At 36.3% G+C, this 22,196-nt stretch overlaps 2 protein-coding genes across 2 annotated transcripts; both read left to right on the top strand.

The window, feature by feature from the left end:
* Positions 1-10,171: 10,171 nt before the first annotated feature.
* On the top strand, positions 10,172-11,046 carry LOC137952685 (caffeoyl-CoA O-methyltransferase-like). The gene is made up of 3 exons (XM_068799751.1): positions 10,172-10,185; positions 10,377-10,404; positions 10,508-11,046. Exons 1-3 carry the CDS (start codon positions 10,172-10,174, stop codon positions 10,799-10,801), a joined length of 336 nt encoding a protein of 111 aa, XP_068655852.1. The 3' UTR covers positions 10,802-11,046.
* A 9,224-nt stretch (positions 11,047-20,270) lies between these two features.
* Positions 20,271-21,679, top strand: LOC137952861 (caffeoyl-CoA O-methyltransferase 5). The gene is made up of 5 exons (XM_068799948.1): positions 20,271-20,408; positions 20,502-20,581; positions 20,674-20,818; positions 20,932-21,063; positions 21,211-21,679. Exons 1-5 carry the CDS (start codon positions 20,313-20,315, stop codon positions 21,502-21,504), a joined length of 747 nt encoding a protein of 248 aa, XP_068656049.1. The 5' UTR covers positions 20,271-20,312; the 3' UTR covers positions 21,505-21,679.
* Positions 21,680-22,196: the final 517 nt, after the last annotated feature.

Raw genomic sequence — 22,196 nt, 5'->3', positions numbered from 1 at the left:
TTCAAACGGATTAAAACATTAGTTTTTCAATGAATTTTCAACTTTGTCTTCTGGAAAAGAAGGGAGGGGGGGTTAAGTTTGAGTCGAAAAATATAGTTATTTAGACCATTGTTTATTCTTGGAAAACTTATACCATATATGCAAACAATATATAAGAACAAGTGGCATGTTCAAAGCCTGGTTTGTTTATTCTTTGGTTACTTTACCTGGTGCCATTGACGCCCCACAGTACTGGGCTTGGTGCCCTTCTTTGAATTGTCAATATACCTTGTGACTGACACTCAGTGCCGCAAGTCATGTAATTAGTCGAATCTGGACCACATCTGAACTTTTGAAGCGACAAGTTAGTCATGCTTTCTCTTGGCAGACGGAAAGTCATGACTAGATGTTAGATGTTTTCACCCCCATTTCCATCTCCTCTTGAAGCGTAAGTCTCATTATTTTTGCATGTGACTTTTATTAATTCAAAAACATCCCCTCAAACGTGAAGGTGAGTAGAGGAAAAAAAAACTGTGCCTGCAATGAAATACTGGTTTTTCATGGTAAATTGGTGTTTTTTCTTGAAAAGCACTGGTTTTACTAACACTCAAAATCGTGGTTTTTCAAAACAAATTAGTGTTTTAAGTGATTTGAGAATCATTGCTTTTCACTGCAATGTTTTTTCTTGAAAAACACCAATTCTCAAATCATTGCTTTCCCTTAGAATCACTGTTTTTCATGGAAAATCAGTGTGTAATGATTTTAGCAGCATTACTTTTCACTTCAAATCAGTGCATTTTCATTTAAATCAAATGTGTGAAGCCTAATATCAAAATGATTGGTTTCAAGATCCCTCCAAAGAGAGTTGTTATTTGATTGTACCATCTTTTCAGATTATTTACGAATAATTGCCTGAATGCACATGTGGGGGATTGTAATGAGAATTTTTTATGAGGACAAAAGAAGGAGAAATTTTGAAGAAAGCATATAAAAGTGCTTCAAAAGGGGGAATATAAAAACTCAAGGAGAGTCCTTGAATTTAGTCATGATTAAGCACTCAGTTGTGTTCATATTTTCATATGCTTAGAGTGTCTGTCCTCATCAAAAGGGTGAGGCCGGTCTCAAGATCCCCGTAGTCGTGACAAGAAAGTATAGAGAACTCAACATAATAGGTAAGGCATAGCCTTCCGGCTAAAACTAAAAGAAAAGAAAAGAAAAAACAAAAAATAAGAAAACAAGGCTAGGTAGAGAAGGTTATCCAACTGGATCAAACCTTCTTGAATAATGAGAGAAAATATATATTGTTAAGTACTTGTGTGACCATTTGATAGACCACACCAAAGACAAGAATGAATACAGCAATATGAAGGTCAATCAGTGGACCCACAATCAACCAAAGGACCCATGCAAATAGGGATGCAGCAGTTTATGAAGGTCAATTTGTCAACCCAAATCAATCAGTTGACCCCTAAAAATAGGTCAGAAAAAGTTTATGAAGGTTATGTGGTTGAACAAGACTCTAACTAGATAACTTGGCACTCTAATGGCCCGTTAATTGAGCGAAGTCAACTAGTTGAACTACCATCAATTGGACGACTAGCATGAAGTCACAAGTGTAAAAATGTTTAACAAATTTGATTTGGCCAAGAGAGGTCTCTAAAATATTTCACCGAATTGTCTATGTGATTAGCAAGTCACATAGAAAATAAAAATTTTAAGTATTTTTTCATGAATTTTAGTTGAGACTTCATCGAGTTCTACAAAAGGCCAAAATGTCCCTTTAAAAACACCAACACTTTGAAATTTGAACATTGAAAAAAGGCTTATTCAAGTGGAATGCTCTCTCAACTCCTGAGGTTTTCTACGACCACTCCAAAGTGCTCTCTTGCTTTAAGATCAAATTCAAAGATTGATTTACCTTTCAAAAAAGACCACCCTAAAAACAGAGCTAAGGGTTTCTAGGTTTGTATTTTGAAATCGGTTTGCATAGCAGCTTTGATGGATAGTTGCTATGCCTCAAATCAGATTAAGTATCATCCTCTCGTGCTATGGTTGTTGTTTTGTTAGTCATTGAGGATTAGAGAAGCTGGTTCGGCCCTTGGTTTTTTTCCATAAGTACGTATGAAAAAAAACCAATCTTCGACCTGTCCATGCATGTCTTGAACAAATAATAAGTTATGTACTTGATATCTGGTTTTCTTCATGAGTCAAAAGTAAAGCTTCCATCTTTCATACACACACACACACGTGCTAAAGCTCTTCTTGAACAGTTCTTGATTCATGCTAGTTGCTTCACCTAAGTTTCGGCCATTGATATTGAGAAGAGAACTTACCGTTGTGCATGGAAGAGCAGCAAAAAATTTGCTTGGTTCATATTACCATATTGATTGAAACCTTGCATGTTGAAGATTGGGTTTGCTACAAAATACCTGATTTTTTTTTTTTTGAAAAACCCTTCCCAAGAAGTAAGAAATTGAAGTTCTAGAAATTCAAAAAGAGTAAAGCTTGGTTGGACTTGAATTTTCATGATTCTGACCTGTCTTTTTTTCCTTTAAGGTAGAGTTTGTATCCAATTGTTAAGTTGTGGAGCCTAATTAATGTCCTACGCTGAGTTGGTCGAGGATCGACCTATGTGGTCAGGTCGCCGTGGGGGTTGGAAGGGGGGCGGGAATCCCCCCTCACTGGGGTATGTGGGCGGAACCCTTGCCCGGGCCACAATATATTAACTATTATTTCATTAAGGGCTATTTGGGAATTTTACTCTTGTAATGCGGTTGCCTTAATTTTCTCTTTATAATTGAGGGACACCACTATTAGGGTTTTATCATGTTATACCAAAGAGCATCTCGAGTTGAAGCCCGAGAGGTTAGAGAGAAACACCTATAAGTGTATGATTTCTCTTGTGAATTATTTCATCTTTATAGTGGATTACTGCATCAGCGGAAGATAGAACATAGTCTCACCTTGATGCGAACCTGTATAAATCTTGTTGTGCTTTTTCGTACTTGTTTTTTCCTTTCTTCCATATTTATTATTATTGCTCTCATTAGTTTGGAATTAGGGTGTCTAATTCGTAACACCAATTATTATACTTACTCTTGAGGAAGCTTAGAACACGTTAGTGTTCTGATTCATAAGGTTTCAACATGGTTGAGACCCTGCAATCTAACAACCGAGACCTTGCATATGCCCTTCATGAGTTCTTAATGAGTTCTTCATGACAAAGAACCATAGCCTATGATGCACAAGTTGTTTGAAGGAAATTGAAGCATTGGTAATTGATAATTATGCGATAATCTATTGATGAGCCATTCTACTTCATAGAGTTGTTGATGTATTGCATATTGATTTGAGAAAATATTAATTTTTGAATTTGTTTTTCTAGAATCGTGTTAAGAGTATTTATTCATGGTTGATTTTTTTTTCCAAGTATGTTTAGTAAGAGTGACTTACTCAAGATTTCTACTTCCACTTAAAGGGTTATCAAATTATCTGAGTTGGTCAGAATTTGTTAAGCAATTTCTGGTTAGCCGAGATTTATCTGATCACCCAAATAAGCCTCCCCATCTTGTTTATGAAGAGGAATGAAAATGGCTTAAAGAAGACACCCTTGTTATTAGATGGTTGACTAATAGCATAGAAGAGAGTGTAGCAAATAATGTGGTTCACTTAGAAACATCAACACTTGTGCAAAGCTCTATTCCAGTTTTGAGAGCTACAAAGTTGTATGATATTTTTCAGATAATGTATAACACCAAATAGGGGGAGGATTTACATGATAATTTTTTATATATTTTACGGCCTTATGCAAAAAATTGAGCTTGCCCAAACATATTCTATTGATATTGCAGTTCAAGAAAAGTAACAGGAAGCAGTGGTGGCTGCTATATATGTTGCAAATATGAACCCTATCTTGAAATAGTTAAGTCTCAAATTCTTAGTTTTGTAGCCTTACCTCATTTGATGACATATGTGCCACAATGCTTCGTATTCCCAACACCTCCTCAACCACTTCTACCGATATATCATTAACCATGTATTTTCGAAATAGGGGAAGGAGTACCAATAATAGAGGTCAAGAGAGAAATAATAGAGGTTGAAAAGGAAGGGGTGGTAGGACAAGTCATAGTCCTCAGAGAAGAATTTTTTTGTTAAAGTGCATGTATGGAAGAGTCTCACATGACTCTCACTACAAGAAATCTTACAAAGCCAAAATTCATATGGTGGAATCGTATAGGAGTCTCACAGGAGGAGGTCTCACATAAGAGTTTTAATTAAAGGTGTTTTAGTTATGTTAGTCTTCTATTTATATTCAGTTGTTTAATTATGCTAAGACTTATTTTTAAGCGTCAAACTTTGGGTGTAATTGGGACAAAGGTAATTTAATTGTAATTGGACTCTACTACTTTTCTCTATTATAAATAAGGGCTCATGTACTCATATTACGTAAAGTTAGTGAAGTTTTTCTCTTTTCCAGTGTAGAATTTAGGACTCCATCACATTGATCTCGAGCAAAAGAGGGACAGGAGAAGGAGATGAAGTAGAAGAAGGAAAGAAGAGAGAAATGAGAGAGGGTTTAGAACTCGGCTACCAAGATAAGGGAGAATAGAGCTTGGACGAATTTGAGAAGAGAAGAGAGGACTTAATGCTCTGCCTCTTAGCCAAAGGCCGCTATTTATAGTTTTTAGAGTGTTTGTTACAATGACTACAATGACCCTAGGGCTACAATATTTACAAGAGAAGAGACATAAATAGACATATAATTATATCTTCATGCCATCTTTATGAGAAGTCTTCTTATTTACCAAGATATCACCTCTTGGACGTGGGGGCTTGAGCCCATCTTCAAACACTCCCCCTCTAGATGGAAGAGAGAAAACATCATAAATACCCATCTTGCCACATATAAAAGATAGAATTTTAAACGTAACCAATTTTTTAAGAATATCTGCTACTTGCTCTTGAGATGAAACATGTTTGAGGAAGATTATACCTGCTTGAAATTTCTCCCATATAAAATGATAACCACTTCAATGTGTTTTGTCCTTTCATGGAAGACCGAATTCAAAGTGATATGAATAGTTGATTGGTTATCACAATATAGACCCATAGAACCTCCTTTATAGAATCCCAATTCGGTAAGAAGAGACCTAATCCATAGGAGTTCACTGACTATGTGAACCATATCCATGTATTATGCTTCTACATTAGATCTAACAACCACATTGTGCTTCTTGGTTCTCCATGTAACCAGGTTCCGTCCAACAATAGTGCAATATCCAGAGGTGAACTTCCTGTCATCAAGTGATGTAGCCCAATATGCATCTGAGAAACCTTCTATGTTGAAGTGGCTATTTTTCTTATAAAGTGATCTCCTTCCTGTAACTCCTTTTAAATATCATAATATCCTCTCCAAGTCTTGCCAATGGGTAAGTTGTGGTTTATGGATGTACTGACTCACCACACATATGACATATGATATGTTTTGTCTAGTTACTGTGAGGTAGATAAGTTTGCCCACAAATTTTTGATATTTACTAATATCAATATCTTCTCCAGAATTTGCACATAATTTAATATTGGGATCCATAGGTGAGTCACCAGGGCGATACCCCATATTTCCTGTTTCTTCAAGAAGGTCCAAGACATATTTCCTCTGAGATAATATTATCCCATACTTGGATTGAAGAACCTCAATGCCCATAAAATACTTAAGAAGTCCAAGATCTTTGGTTTTAAATTCATGACATGTCATGTTTTTGACTTCTTGTATGCTATTCGCATCATTGCTAGTTAAGACATTATCATCAACATGCACAACCAATTATACCATCCCTTTCGAGGTATCTTTAATAAATACCAAATGATCTACGTAGCACCAACGAAATCCAAACCATAGTAGTGCTTAGCTAAATTTCTCAACCCAGGCCCGGGGAGACTATTTAGCCCGTATAAGGATTTTTTTAAGCAGCATACGGACTCCCCCTCAACCACATAATCAGGTGGTTGAATCATATAAATTTCCTCGCATATATCACCTTTTAAGAAAATATTTTTTACATCAAGTTGATAGACGGACCATGATGAGTTAGTGGCAAGTGATAGCAAGATACATACCAAATTTAACTTGGCAATAGGAGAAAAGGTCTTCTCATAATGCACTCCATAACATTGAGTGTACCATTTAGCAACAAGGCAGGCCTTAAAGCGAGCAATGGACCCATTTGGATTATGTTTGATGGTAAAAAACCATTTACAATCCACGAGTTTCTTACTCGTTGAAATAGGTGCTAATGTCCATGTCTGATTTTCATATAAAGCTTACATTTCCTCATCCATTGTCGACTTCCATACTAGATGTTTCAGGGCCTCCTGATAGGACTGCGGAATAAAGATGGAAGAAAGAGATGCAAGGAAATGATAACATGCAAAAGACAATCGATGGTGAGACTTAAAGTTAGAGATAGGGTGAGAACTAGTACAAGTGCGAGGTTCTTTTATTAGACTAATAGGTCGAGTATCAAATTGTGGACCGAATGAAATAGGGGAAGGACTTACCTCGGTAGGATCCAAAAACTCCACAGGTATGGTATCAACCGATGCTTCGGGGGGCTGAGTGATATCAACATTAAAGAGAACAAATAGACGAGGAGTGGCCGGAGGGAATGAAAGACCTAGATGAGCATCATTCGAGGAATAAAATGAGGTTTCCTAAAAAAATGTCACATCCTTAGACACAAGTAATCACCGAAGAATAGGATTGTAACAAATTTAACCTTTCTGTGTTCAAAAGTAACCCAATAAAATGCACTTTATACAACGGTGAGCAAGTTTACTTTCCTGAGGAGATGTGAGATGAAAAAAAATAAGTACACCTAAAGACCGTCTCGGGAAGAGAAAATGGGTATTCGCAAGGAAATAATATGGAATATGGAGTCTTATAACCAATTATAAATGAAGGTAGCCTATTTATAAGAAAGCAGACCTTAAGTATGACATGAGGCCAATAAAAGTAGGGTACCTTCATGGAGTAGAGGAGGCCCCGAGCAACCTCAAGGAGATGGCAACTCTTTCTTTCGGCAACACCATTTTGTTGAGATGTATAGGCACATGATGTTTGATGGATAAGGCCATTATCTTGACAGAATGACTGAAATTCACTAGACAAGTACTCTTTTGCATTATCAGACCTAAATACTTGAATTTTCTTGCCAAACCGGGTTAATACAATAGCATGAAAGACCTTAAATATAGAAAAGAATTCAGATCATTCTTTAAACAAATATAACCAATAACTCGGGTAAAATCATCAACAAAGGTAACAAAATATTTAACGTGAGAAATGTTTGAGACACTCAAAGGTCCCCATGCATCAAATTGTACTAAAGAAAAGGGAGAAACACTTTTATTGGTAGTGCGAGGAGAATATGTACTCTTCTGGTGTTTGCTTTACTAACAAACTTCATATTTTAAAGTAGACAAAAACTTTAAAGAAGGAAATAAATGCTGAAGAGAAGATGTAGATGGATGACCAAGCCGGTTGTGCCATAATCGTGCCTTAGATGGAGAGGATGAGATTGCAACTATAGGAGGCAGGTCCAAGTAATATGAACCCCCTTGTTCATGACTTCCACCAATCACCCACTTCGTTGTTAGATCCTGAAATACAAGAAGAAGGTGAGAAAGTGACAGAGCAATTGAGATGTTTTGTGACCTGACTTACTGAGAGTAAGTTTAAAGGGAATTGATGAACAAAGAGAATATCTAGATGATCCCTTACTATGTTCTTTGGTTTGGGAACCATTAGTTATAGTAACAAACTTATCGGGAATATATGGAGATAGAGAATGTAACAATTGTTTGTTACCTGAGAGATGTTTGGAGGCCTTGAAGTTTATTATTCAAGATGAAGAGAAAGAAGTTGAAGAAAGCATACCTGAAGCAATAGTTGTAGCAGTTGTAGGTGAAGATATAAGGGACGATCCCATTAATGACTTCATTTTCCAAAACATATCTTAATCTTCATGAGTGAGAGTCATCTTCTAAATCATATTCTGCTATCTAGGAATCAAACACAATTGAAAAAGTGTGAATCCTGTCTCAATGAATACCAACGCTAACACGTATGTAAGCAAGATAACAGTAAGTCTGCTGCAAGTTTCAAGTATTATGAGTGATAATAATAGCCACCCGAATTCATCAACCTTTCACATTTGGTTCACCAGAGACATCTCCAAGAGTTTTCAAAAACTCCTTCTCACAAGGAAGAAAACTCCTCTTGCTGCTTCTAAATCCAGATTCCTTGTCTTGTTTTGTTTTTCAGAGACAAAGAAGAGATCTTACTTCCCTTTCGTTTTTCAAAATATATAAAAAAAAAGGAATGAAGAAGCAGATGCCAGAGAGATATCGAGCAACCTTATCAATACCAGAGAGATACCAATACCTGTAGTAGAGAGATATGATCAATGTAGGCTCAACAGAGATTACTCATTGAGTTCTGAATTGCAATAGTGTAAGAAATCGGTTAAACTAGCCTTGACCAGCACATGTATAGGCTAATTATCAATAAAAACTTCTAACATCTATAGTTGTACATAACCAGAATGTATTTAGAGCTTCAAATATGGAAGACATAGGGAAGAAATCAAGAGAAATAATTTATCTCTTAGAATCTGAATTCAGCAACTCCTTCACATCTCAAAAACCAACCAACCTATTCAGTCTTCTACTATACCGAGCAAAAAAGTAAGTTGGAATCTTGAAAATCAATCATTGCTCTTTGATACCATGTTGATTTTCAGGATTTCATAGATGACAACCTTAGGCAAAGGAGAGAAGAGAGAAAGAAGAAAAAAACATCAAAGAGAAGAGGAGAGAGATGAGTACACATCAATGAGAGAAAGGAAGGTAGGGTTATGGACTTGTGTCCTAACCCTCCTCCTTAAGCTTTATTTATAGGGGTAAAAAAACTCAAATATTTGAAGTATACCCTGCACCCTTGAAGGAGTGAACAGTGAACAATGATCATAAGATAATTACATCAATGACATCCAAACATGCCTATATATTCTAACAAAATCTAATCTGGATGGTAGCATTGCAAGACTTAGTGCACGATAGGTAGCAACGATTACACCCAATCTTATGGTATGAATTGTTAGAAGACCTTTTCTCCGATTGCTAATCTTATATCAGAACATATTCTTATTTCCATTGCTTTAAATTTCAAGTGTTCTATCTATCAATTGGATGTAAGTATGTCTTCCTCACTTATAGTTGGTTTGACAAATTTTTTCATAAAAAAAGACATATAAGTCAAATAAATGATTTGTAACTTGTTAGGTCTAAGTGTGAGTAAAAGTTCGAAACAGGTTCACTTGTCCACATTCATTTTCCTTGCTTCTCTTTACTTGTAACCCACGAAGGATGATTAGATGGACGCGAATGGTGAAAGTACTGCTGGTTTGGTTAGGACTAAAAATTATTATTGGACATGACAACATCAACATATATTCGAGTCATTCATATATACCATTCCATGAGTACCATACCATACCATGAGTCAGATTTTTTTAACTTATAAATATTTTAAATCGATAATATAAGGGTAAGACTTAAGAGTAAGATTTTTTAAATTTATAAATATTTTAAATCCATAATAAATGGGTAAGAGTTAGATTTTTTCTATTTATAAATATTTTAAATTTGTTAATATTATTATTTTGTAAATAAGGTGATAAAAAGTATACAAATAAATTATATTTTTAAACTCTAAAATAATTTTTTTGTATATTTTTATAATTTATAAATATTTTAAATCGATAATATATGGGTAATGCTTAAGAGTAACATTTTTTTCTATTTATAAATATTTTAAATCTAATTAGTTTACTCATTTTATTTTATTTTTTAAAATATAAATTAATAAAAAGTGTAACGATAATTTTTTTAATTAATAAATATTTTAATTGATAATAAATGGTGTTAAACAAGTACGTGTTAATTTTTTAATTTTTTATTAAAATTTTTAATAATTTATTATTTTAGATATAAGGAAATAAAAAGTGTATTTGATTTTTTTTTAAAATTTATTCAAAATTTTATCATGTAATGATGTGGCAGATGACATGGCAGATGATGTGTCAATAATAATGATCTGGCAGCCGTTGTGTTCATCTACCATATCGCACATATGACGTGGGACGCGTAAGCAGTCAAAGTTTACGTGGCGACACGTAAGTAGTCAAAGCTTACGTGGCGACGCGTAACAAGTCAAAACTTACGTGGTGACGCGTAAGCAGTCAAAACTTACATGTTGCCTTTACTGTCCATATGTACAATGGATCGGTCAAAGTTCAGTATTTTTTAAAATACGTTGGTGTTGTTGTTGTTTTCAGAATTAAGTTTTTTCAAACTGTTATTTTGGTAAAAAAAGTTTTTTTGTTTCTTTCAAATCGAGTTAGATTCGTATCAAACGCTGAACATTTCATCGTGATCAACTGAATCCGAAAATTGTTTGGTGTTGCAGAAGAGTAACCACGGAGCCTTCGACTTCGTCTTCGTCGACGCTGACAAAGACAATTACCTGAACTACCACAAGCGACTGATCGACCTTGTAAAGATTGGCGGGCTGATTGGCTACGACAACACCCTCTGGAACGGTTCTGTGGTGGCTCCGCCCGACGCCCCTCTACGCAAGTACGTCCGTTACTATCGTGACTTCGTGCTGGAGCTCAACGAAGCACTTGCAGCCGATCCGCGGATCGAGATCTGCCAGCTCCCCGTCGGCGACGGCATTACTCTCTGCCGCTGTATCAACTGAAATCGCCACCCAAGTGGTTGCCATGGCAATTGGCATACCTCCCGTCTATATTTTTTTTAATATTTCATCTTCTTTGTTGTTGTTCAAGATTGGCTGGTTCATTTTGAGTGATGATTAAACACTGTGATGGAGGTGGTGGTGGCTGTCCCAATCTTGGAGTTTATGATTTTTCTACTTCGTCTAATCGTCTTTCAAGCCTCTTTGCGTAACCAGAAAGCGATGTAAAAATGAGATTCAAACGAAGGCAAGAGAAGAAAGGAGAACCGAGAAAGAAGAGAGAACTAGGCTAGAGAGATGGAGAGAGAGAGAGCTAGGGAGAGGAGAAAATTCTAGGGATGAATTTGAGAGAGAAGAGGGGAGACTTAATTATCTACCCCATGCCTTGAGCCTCTATTTATAGTAGTGGAAGGAGATTTACAATGACTACAACACCTTAAGGGTTACAAGCTTTGTAAAATAAAAGACATGAGTAGACTTTTGTAATTACACCCTTATGCCATCCTTATGAGAAGACCTTTTAATTACCTCATTTACCAACTTGACGTGGGGGAGGTATTTTACTTTGATGCCACTTCGAGATGTCTTCCAACACTTCCTCTCAAGTTGGGGAAGAAAAACATTATAGATACCTAGTTTGCCGTGTATAGTGGTTAAAATCTTGAATGTAAATGGTTTCGTAAGAATGTTTACCACTTGCCCTTGTGATGAAACATGTGTGAGAGATAAGATACCAGCCTGAAATTTCTCCCATATAAAGTGGCAGTCTACCTCAATGTGTTTTGTCCTCTCGTGGAAAACATGATTTGAAGTGATATGATTAGCTGCCTAGTTGTTGCAATATAATTCCATTGAAGCTCCTTTTATATAATCCCACTTAAGTAAGAAGGAATCTAATCCATAGAAGCTCTAACTGTGTGAGTCATAGCTTTGTACTTTGCTTATAGACTAGACCTTGCAACAACATCCTGCTTATTGCTTCTTCATGCAACCAGGTTACCTCCAACTAAGGTACAATACCCTAAATGGACTTAATGTCATTAGGTGATCCAACCCAATTTGCATATGAAAAACCTTCTATGTTGAAGTGGCCATGGTTCTTATACATAAGCCCTTTCCCTAGATCTAGTTTTAAATATCTCGGTATCTTGTCCAAGGCTTGCTAATGGGTATGTTGTGGTTTGTACATATACTGACTTGTTGAATTTATAGAAAAGAAAAATACTTCATTGACTTATTATAATCAGAGTATATGAACTTCTATTTATAATAGAGGATAGTAGTAGAGTCCAATTATAATTAAATTACCATTGTCCCAATTACACCCAAACTCTGACACTTAAAGATAAGTCCTAGCATAATTAAATAACCCACTATAAATAGAAGACCAACATGACTAAAATACCTTTAAACAGAAAATATTTTTTCAGACCTACTTCCATAATAATTTTTGCTCTGTAAGACTTCTTATTGTATAAGAACTCATCATGCCATAATTGTATGGGCCTGGGGCTTCTCCTTGGTCTATGGGCCTTGAGCTCATCTTCCACATCTCTTTGATGTGTGGGCTTTCCTTAGTTTTATGGGTTTGGGCCCATCTTCCAACACACTCGGATATGTGGGCCTTCCTTGGTCGTGTGGGCTTGGGCCTATCTTCCAACACTCCCCCTCAAGCTGGGGGTGAGAGAAAATCATGAATTTCTAGCTTGCTACAAATGATGTATATGATCTTCTCATATAAAATGGCATTCCTCCATATCTTCCAACACTCCCCCTCACGCTGGTGCTCTCTTCTATGATGACCAGTTGGCATAAAATAAGTGAGAGTAAAATCACTCCAAGCTGTATGACATCGCTCCATACTCCAGTCTTAATCCATGCTGGATGTAGGGCACACTCCTATCATTCTCAGGTAGTGGCACTCCTATCTTTCGCATGTAGCGGGTCTATACGCAATGTTCATAAGTGTAATAAAACTCTTCCATCACTGTGTCCCTCCACAAGACAATGACTGTCAAATGGTTGGAATAATAAATGCCAATTAAACAAGGTAACATATATGTAATAATAAGCTCCTCCATCACAGAGTCCCAAACCAAGCACCGACTCTCACATGTAGAAATAGGTGATAAATGTCTGTCATTCACAATACGACTATGTGATATGTGATAAACGTCAGTCATTCACAAGACGACGATAAAAGACCCACATGTACATAAAAAAATCTCAATGGACTTAAAACACCCAACCATCATGGACTTAAACTCTCAACCGAAGCAACACGCAAAAGGTTGGCTATAAGATGTTTGTGAGAGTCAAATAAAGGATGGTAGGAGTAAGGTTATCAAATAACCAATAGGTAATGGGTTAACAAAAAGATAGGATGCTGAATCCACTACTTCTTCAATAATAATGTCTCATCCAAAGAAACACAATAATTATAACTTAAATAGGCCTAGACCCATCGAACACAAACTAAAATAATAAAAATCCTTGTAAAAAAGACCTTTGAAATAATCCAATACAATATGTTGACCAAGGAATATGTTATGAATACCTCAAAATAATAATCCAATTGGAGAAATAGAATCGAGTCGAGCCGAGTCAAGTATCACCAATAATTAACACAATTATTACTGTGACTCAGCATTCTTGATCTTCAATTTTCTTTGCTACAAAAAATGTCTTCTTAGATGCAAAAACTTCATCTTTTGTGCTCCCCCTTTCCTGAATATTTTGGTCACATGAAACTTACCACAACATATGGAATAAAATACCTCTTTCTTGTACTTCTTATACTTCTACCCCTCAAGTTAGGAGGTAATGGTAGTGTTCCCAGCTTGTACCAAATAACATAGATGTAGTAACCAAAAAAGGGTAAGTAAGATATTTTACTGATATGGTTGATCAATAACAAAAAATGAAAAAGTGACGCAAAACAATCGGCTTAAATTCGGATTTTTCAATGTAACAAAATATCAGAATGACCTTTGATTTTTCCAATGCAAATATATCCTTAAATATAGATCAGATTGACATGAAATTTTCTCCTTAAGAAACTAGACTTAAATACCTTTTATCCAAGTATAAATTTTCTTAATAAAATATACTTCTATTGAGATATATAATCTGATACATTTTGGTCTTTCCAGAACTAAGTACTCTTTCCCTTTTATCCAGCATGACCATTGACTCTTCCAAGATCAATATCTCTATATAAAAACTCAGATCGAGAATTGGTTGAATAGGTAAGAAAATAGACTTACAATTTTTTTTTTTGATATATACTGTTCTATATAAAGTCTCGTTCTTGATCGCATAAAATAGCTCGGAAGTTGAAGTTTTCTTCTGTTGCACGAACCTCTTTTGCAATCTAACCTTTGTTGCTTCAAATATCAATTTATCCTTGTAGATAACTCCGATTGTAAAAATCCTTTTTCCTTGGAAAGTAGATTTGAATATCTTTCCGTCAATATATAATATACAATATGTAAAGCTCATTATAGAGGTGAAAACATAAATCAAATAACGGGTATAGGGACTGAAAAATGAGAAATATGAACCAAAACTGCTAGAGATAATAAATCAGAAAAAAAATACATTACCTCTGTGGGTTGACTAAGTCAATTCACAGAACCTGCTCTGTTACCGTGTTGAATTTATGGAAAATAGAAATACTTCATTGACTTATTATAATCAGAGTACAACAACCTCTATTTATAATAGAGGAAAGTAGTAGAATCCAATTACAATTAAACTACCTTTGTCCCAATTACACCCAAACTAACTCTTAAAGATAAGTCCTTGCATTATTAAATAACCCAATATAAATAGAAGACTAACATGACTAAAACACCTTTAGACTGAAACTCTTTTGTGAGACCTGCTTCCATAATAATTTTAGCTCTATAAGACTTTTTATTGTGTAAGAACTCATCATGCCATAATTGTATGGGTTTAAGGGTTCTCCTTGGTCTATGGGCCTTGAGCCCATCTTCCACATCTCTTGGATGAGTGACCTTCCTTTGTCTTATGGGTTTGGGCCCATCTTCCAACACACTTAGATATGTGGGCCTTCCTTGGTCGTATGGGCTTGGGCCCTTCTTCAACCATGACTTACCACACAAACTGTATATGATATATCCGGTGTGGTCACTTTGAGGTAAATAAGTTTTCTCACAGGCCTTTGATATTTACTTATATCAATATCTTCTCCAAACAATGCACATAGCTTTGTATTGGCATCTATAGCAATATTTGTTTGTCAACATCCTATCATCCATGTGTCATCTTGTAGATCCAAAACATTCTTCCTCTAAGATAATACAATCCTGTGTTTTGACTAGAATACCTCATTACCATAAAAATATTTTAGAAGTCCAAGTTCCTTCGTTTTAAATTCTTTTCATATTTTCTCTTTGACTTCTTTTATGTTGTCTGCATCACTACTAGTTATGATGATGTAATCCACATAATTTGCTAGTAATACTTTTCCCTTTAAGGTATTATTGACAAAGACATTATGATCTATTGAACACCGATTGAATCCAAACCGCAACATTGCTTAGCTAAATTTGTCAAGCCAAACCTGAGGAGACTGTTTAAGCTCATAGAAAGACTTCCACAATTTGTATATTGACTCCCCCTCAACTAGAAAACCAAGTGGTTGATGCATATATATCTCTTCTTTAATGTCCCCTTATACCTGAGGAGACTGTTTACGTCCATATAAAGCCCATGTAATTAGTTGTCACTCTTACTAGGGTGATAATATTTCTTGTAATATTAGTACTTTGATATCTATAAATTCAACTTAAGGGAGAGGGTTTAGATTGTTGGGTATACAACTAAAGTCCCACATTGACTAGAAGTGGGGAGGATCTTGGATATATAAATGTGAACACTATCTCCATTGGTATGAAGCCTTTTGGGGTAAAAGCCCAAGAACAAATCCATGAGGGCTTAGGCCCAAAGTGGACAATATCATACCAATGTGGAGATAGGTGGTGTCCATAGTCCTTAAAAATGGTATCAGAGCTTTACCCCAGAGTTAGCTATGGTGGATGAGATCCTCTGAATGCCGAACGAAGGTGGAAAGCCTCGAATTAGATCGCAAAGGTATCCATGAATGTACTCTATATGACAGGTGGTGTGCTCCGGATTCTTCATGGACGTGTCCTGGTCCTAACACGGTGAAGAGGAGTTGATCTGGATAGAGCATGCTTTCGAGATAGGTGGTACTCCATGTAATGCGTGTGCTTCCAACCCATTGGAGTGGAAATTCCGAGTTGGTAGAGAGTGGGCGGATGGATGATTGTTTGAGGGGAGGCTTGGTGGTCCTTTGTTTGAGGGGATGATTGTTGGGTATACAACTAAAGTCCCACATTGACTAGAAGTGGGGAGGATCTTGGATATATAAGTGTGGACACTATCTCCATTGGTATGGGGCCTTTTGGGGTAAAAACCCAAGAGTAAATCCAAGAGGGTTTACGCCCAAAGTGGACAATATCTTACCAATGTAGAGATAGGTGGTGTCCATAGTCCTTGCATGGACAAGTCCATTACCTTAATCTTCTTCTCTTTTCTCCAAATTCGCCATTCTTCCTCTTCTCCTCTAAAAAAATTCTCTCCATAATTCTTTTTCTTTTTCTCGCCCCTTATTCCTCTTCTACTGTGATTATGTGTCATGAAATCCTAAGTTTCAACATGGTATCAGAGTAGTCATATGTGGGCCTCCACCCAAATTATCCACTTGTAGAGCCACAAAAAGAGGGCATACACAGGGGTGGGGTGGTGATTGAATGTTAAGGAATAGTCCTACATGGATTAGAGAGTGCAAAGATCTTAAGTTTATTAGTTGGAAAAGAGGTTTCTTAAGTTGACTAATCATTTTGGGATGGGGTTTGGACCCAACTTCATAAAAGTGAGTACATGCTAGCCGAGATCATCGAATAGATAAGTCATGTAATTGCTTTCTCACTTAGGAAAGAATATTCAACAAGAAATCAAATCAAGGAAGGTCTTCCTTCAATTGTCTACTTTCCAAAAATAAAATTAAAACATTCCTTTAGTGTCTTAGGTGCCACTTCAACAAATCAATCTCAATGCTTGACTTGCCTTAAATATTTTAGGCAAGAGAATAATTAAGCAAGGTTATCAATAATTGTAACAAGAAAAAGATCTTGGATATCTTGGAGATCCTTTTAAGAAGGAACATTTCCTTCTAGTGGTTTGGCGCCAACAACTAACCCAAAGAACTAACCTTTGCTACCTTTTTTTTTCTTAGATCTTTTGGGTATGTCTTTCTAATCTTTTCCTTATGTGGGATACAACCCAATGAGAAGACCAAGGTATATGAAATTATACCAAAATCAAGAGATCTCACTCAATTTTGAGGGTCTCCTAAAGAAGGAACTTTCCTTATATAAGTCATGCTCCAACTAATCATCCAAATTAATGATAGAAGATCTTCCAACGTGAAAGACAAACATGTGCCCTTTCAAAAAAATTCACTTGTGCCAATGCAAGCACCATTACTAGTTCAAAAAAAAAAAAAAAAAACTTGAACTACGATATCAACCTTCATTCTTAACAACCTTCAACATATGTAAATATAGCCTTTCAAGAACCATGGAACCATCAATGGAATAGCAAGGTTTCATTCAAAAAATAAAAAACCAGAATTCCACATGTTGTATCAATCTAAAAATTGATCCCTTTTACCGAAGATCGCATGAATTAAATACATCGATATCAACCGAGATATATAGCATGTTTAAAAAACCTTCAAGTTTTTGTGATATATAACAACATTCCTCTCAAGGAATAGAAGAGAAAAAAAAAACTTTTGTGAGCTAAAAGAAGTACAAAATCGAACCTTGTTCAATACCTCAACTTCACCGAGAGAGTTGATAAAAACTTTGTAAGCCAGAATCATAATTTTTGGATCCCAAACCTAAAGCTATGTTACCATGTTAGATTTAGGATACCATGATAAGGTCCTCAACCAAGAGGGTGTGAGTGGAGAGAAGGCAGAAGAGAAGGAGAAAGGTGAGGGAGGGACGACTAAGGAGATGGAGAGAGAGAGAGAGAGAGAGAGAGAGAGAGAGAGAGAGAGAGAGAGAGAGAGAGAGAGAGAGAGAGAGAGATTTTGCGAGAAAAGTCTAAGGTCAAATGTAAGAGAGAAGAGGGTAGACTTAATGATCTATCCCATGCCTTAAGTCTCTATTTATAGTTGAGGAGGAAAATTTACAATGACTACAATGCCCTTACGATTAGAAACTCTCAAAAGGAAAAGACATAAGTAGACATACATCATCTTTTTTAATTACACCATTGTGCCATCCTTATGAGAAGGCCATTATATTACACCTTTTGCCATCTCCTTAACGTGGGGGAGGTATTTACCTTAATGCCCCTTTGATATGTCTTTCAACACCCCCATAAACCATTTTACTCAGTTACCTTTCCCCTACAATTTTTTTTACTCTCGTTTACCCTTATAGGTTAACCCATTAGTGCGTTGCTTTTGTTCGTTTTTTTATATATTGGTGTTTTTAAGTCTATTAAGACTTTTTTATTGATACACTTTGGGTTTTTATCGTCATCTTTTGAGTAAAAGGCAATTACCCTTTTAGTGATTGTTATAACTATTTTATTTGAAATCATACGAGGTTGGTTTTGACTTTTTTTTGTTGTCACCCATATTTTTTATTTTTTTTGAGAATCATTGTTTAGTTGGGTACTTATCCTTGGGATACCTTGATGGATGACATAATTATTATAGTTATTTTTTGTTTTAAACTGGGATCATTGCCCTTACCTCCCAACTTGAGGGGAAGAATAAAAAGGAAAAGTATGAAGGATGAGGTAGGTGATAGAATCTACCATGAAGGGCTGAATCAAGCTTGGTCACTTTCATTACTTTATTGATTTGATGTATGTCTTCTTCTTATTCTCTTTACATATAAGAATTAAATTTGGAAGTTGAGTGTTGTAGTGGTTGGGCCAACTTCTGAGTTCAAGTATGTGTTTTGCTATTATTTGAGAAGATGGGTGTTGCTATCATTTGAGTAGGAGTACAATCTAAGTAGAAGAATTCCACGTGTTGTGGTAATCAAATTTATGTGACCAAATATCTAAGTCAAAGGGAGTACAATATAAAGATTTTTTCTTGAAGACTACGAATCTTTTTCATTGCAATATGAAGTTATAAACTCCAGCTTAAGGGAGAGTGTTAGGTATTGGAGAGTCTTACATGACACTCTCATTGGAAGGAGTCTCGCAGGAGCCAAAATTAATATGGTAGAATCTAAGAGAAGTTTCATGAAGGTTTCACGGAAGAGAGTCAATTAAAGGTGTTTTAGTTATATAAATTTTTTATTTATGTTTATTTATTTAATTACTCTAGGACTTATCTTTTAGCGTTTAACTTTGGGTAAAACTGGGATAGAGTAGTTTGATTTTAATATGATACTACTTGTTTCTATTATTATAAATAGATGCTCATTGTACTCATTATAAACAAGTTGAAGAATTATTTCTCTTTTCTAAAAATTCAACAAAGTTGTAAAAAAACTCCAATAGAAGTCTTAAGTAAATAGACTCACAACAAAAAATTTAACACAATTCAATTGATTATATAATAAGTTTAAGTAAGTTCAGCATGAAAAATACCAAGTGCACAATGAATTTCAAAATCACAAGCGCTGGTACTTAGCCCTTAGGAAAAAAATTCTTTATTTTGGTGCTTTTAAATAGATGTGATGATCTAAGAACACTTGAAGGCTAGGAAAACTTTGTTTTTCATTGTACCAAACTAGATACATAGGGTAGGGAGTAGAATGGTTTAAATAGAACTCAATCAAACGGTGTAAAAACTTATTGCTAGAAAATGACAAATAACTATTTAACAAAAATCTGCCAAATAAAATACCACAAATAGTGTGTTTTCTCTCTTCTGTCTGAACAAACGGGTTACGATCGGTTCTGGTCAGACAACTTTCAGTAGTATCATTTATCTTCTTGTCTTTGTATGCCCAGTCATATAATTAACTAGAACAAACCAAACAATACCTTTTCTCTCTCCTAGCCATTGAGCTAGTTTGCAAGCAATTAGATGGACTTTGTTATTCTTTTGACATCCATTCAAACTATTACAAAGTTACTTGTATCCATTCATATACACCATATCATGGGTACCATACCATACCACGAGTTATTTATATAAACCATACCGTGAGTACCATAACATACCACGAGTTATTCATATAAACCATACCATGAGTACCATACCATACCATGAGTTATTCATATATACGAGTTGGTCGAATGGCAGCATCATTGATGGGCAGTATCTCCACACAAGCATCCCACCGTGTGGGCCCTACGTTCAACCCACCGAGGAAGCCCACCAACCCTCCCATTAATACCTACCACGTCCCCGCCTGCAACTGGTAAAGTGAACGGAAGAGTTAGAAAGAGGGACCGAAAGAAGAAGCTCCTGAGTAGATCAATGGCGTCCAAGCAGGATGAGCAGAGTCAGAACCAACCAGGAAGGCACCAGGAAGTCGGGCACAAGAGTCTTCTCCAGAGTGATGCCCTTTATCAGGCAAATATTTCTTCGCTGACGAGTTCCAATTTTTTTTATGCGAATTGTCGATTCCTGGGGCTGTCTTTAACCTTTTATATTCTACTTTTACAGTATATACTTGACACCAGTGTCTACCCACGAGAGCCGGAGTGCATGAAAGAGCTTCGGGAGATTACTGCCAAGCATCCATGGTAGGAACTAGGACAATTCCTGAAGCGCGCCTTACTTGATAGATTGAAATATCGGATTTATTAACTCTTTTGTTTTGAGAATTTTTCAACAGGAATATTATGACAACTTCCGCCGACGAAGGGCAGTTCCTGAACATGCTCCTCAAGCTCATTGGTGCTAAGAATACGATGGAGATTGGCGTCTATACTGGATACTCTCTCCTCGCCACCGCTCTTGCCTTGCCGGAGGACGGGAAGGTAAGGTTTCTAGTGTAGTTAGAGGCTTTTTCTGACATGGAAGTTGACATTTTGTAACTGTGAGAGATGGATCTTAATGGGGTTTTACGGTTTGGACATTTGGATCATTCCAGATTCTGGCCATGGACATCAACAGGGAGAATTACGAGCTGGGATTGCCAGTGATTCAGAAGACCGGAGTCGCCCACAAGATCGACTTCCGCGAGGGACCGGCTATGCCTGTTCTCGATCAATTGTTGGAAGATGTAACCTTAATTTTGTAGCATTTTGTTTTTGCTTTTCTCTCTATTCTAAGTGTTTTTTTTTTTTTTTTCAAATCGAGTTAGATTCGTATCAAACGCTGAACCATGTCATCGTGATCAACTGAATCCGAAAATTGTTTGGTGTTGCAGAAGAGTAACCACGGAGCCTTCGACTTCGTCTTCGTCGACGCTGACAAAGACAATTACCTGAACTACCACAAGCGACTGATCGACCTTGTAAAGATTGGCGGGCTGATCGGCTACGACAACACCCTCTGGAACGGTTCAGTGGTGGCTCCGCCCGACGCCCCTCTACGCAAGTATGTCCGTTACTATCGTGACTTCGTGCTGGAGCTCAACGAAGCACTTGCAGCCGATCCCCGGATCGAGATCTGCCAGCTCCCCGTCGGCGACGGCATTACTCTCTGCCGCCGTATCAACTGAAATCGCCACCCAAGTGGTCGCCATGGCAATTGGCCTACTTCCCGTTTATATTTTTTAATATTTCATCTTCTTTGGTGTTGTTCAAGATTGGCTGGTTCGTTTTGAGTGATGATTAAACACTGTGACGGAGGTGGTGGTGGCTGTCCCACTCTTGGAGTTTATGATTTTTCTACTTCGTCTAATCGTCTTTCAAGCCTCTTTGCGTAACCAGAAAGCGATGTAAAAATGAGATTCAAACGAAGGCAAGAGAAAACAATTATATCTACTGAATAAAATCGCCTTCGATTTCTTTTCAATTTTATTGAAGGGTGGACAGTTTTTAGTTTAGTTTTCTTTCTAGGAAATTAATTTTCTACATAAAGTAATTTCATAGGGTTTAAGTGAGAAATATGGAAGAATGTATAGAATTTAGGAATATAGAATAATATTGTTGTGAATTAGCATTGATAAGGTGTACACTATTTATAGAGTTACAACAGAGACAGTAGGTGATTACAACTCTACAATTTGAGTTGTCTCTAATTCAATCACTTATATTTTGAGTATGTCTCTCTTTCAATTACCTTTTATCTTTATGTTTATCATTATCTTTATCTCTATCATGCCCCCGCAAGATGGAGTTCCGAGAGAGAGTTCAATCTTGACCTTCAAAAATTGGAAGCGTGTTCTCAGAAGTGGTTTGGAGAGAGCAG

The sequence above is a fragment of the Aristolochia californica genome, unplaced genomic scaffold (assembly GCF_029961685.1).
Source record: "Aristolochia californica isolate CCGP_79_NKW_82.1479 unplaced genomic scaffold, dmAriCali1.0.hap1 SCAF_16, whole genome shotgun sequence".
NCBI lineage: Eukaryota > Viridiplantae > Streptophyta > Magnoliopsida > Piperales > Aristolochiaceae > Aristolochia > Aristolochia californica.
The sequence above is the reverse complement of the archived record's forward strand: the minus strand, read 5'-3'. Positions and strand labels throughout refer to the sequence as shown.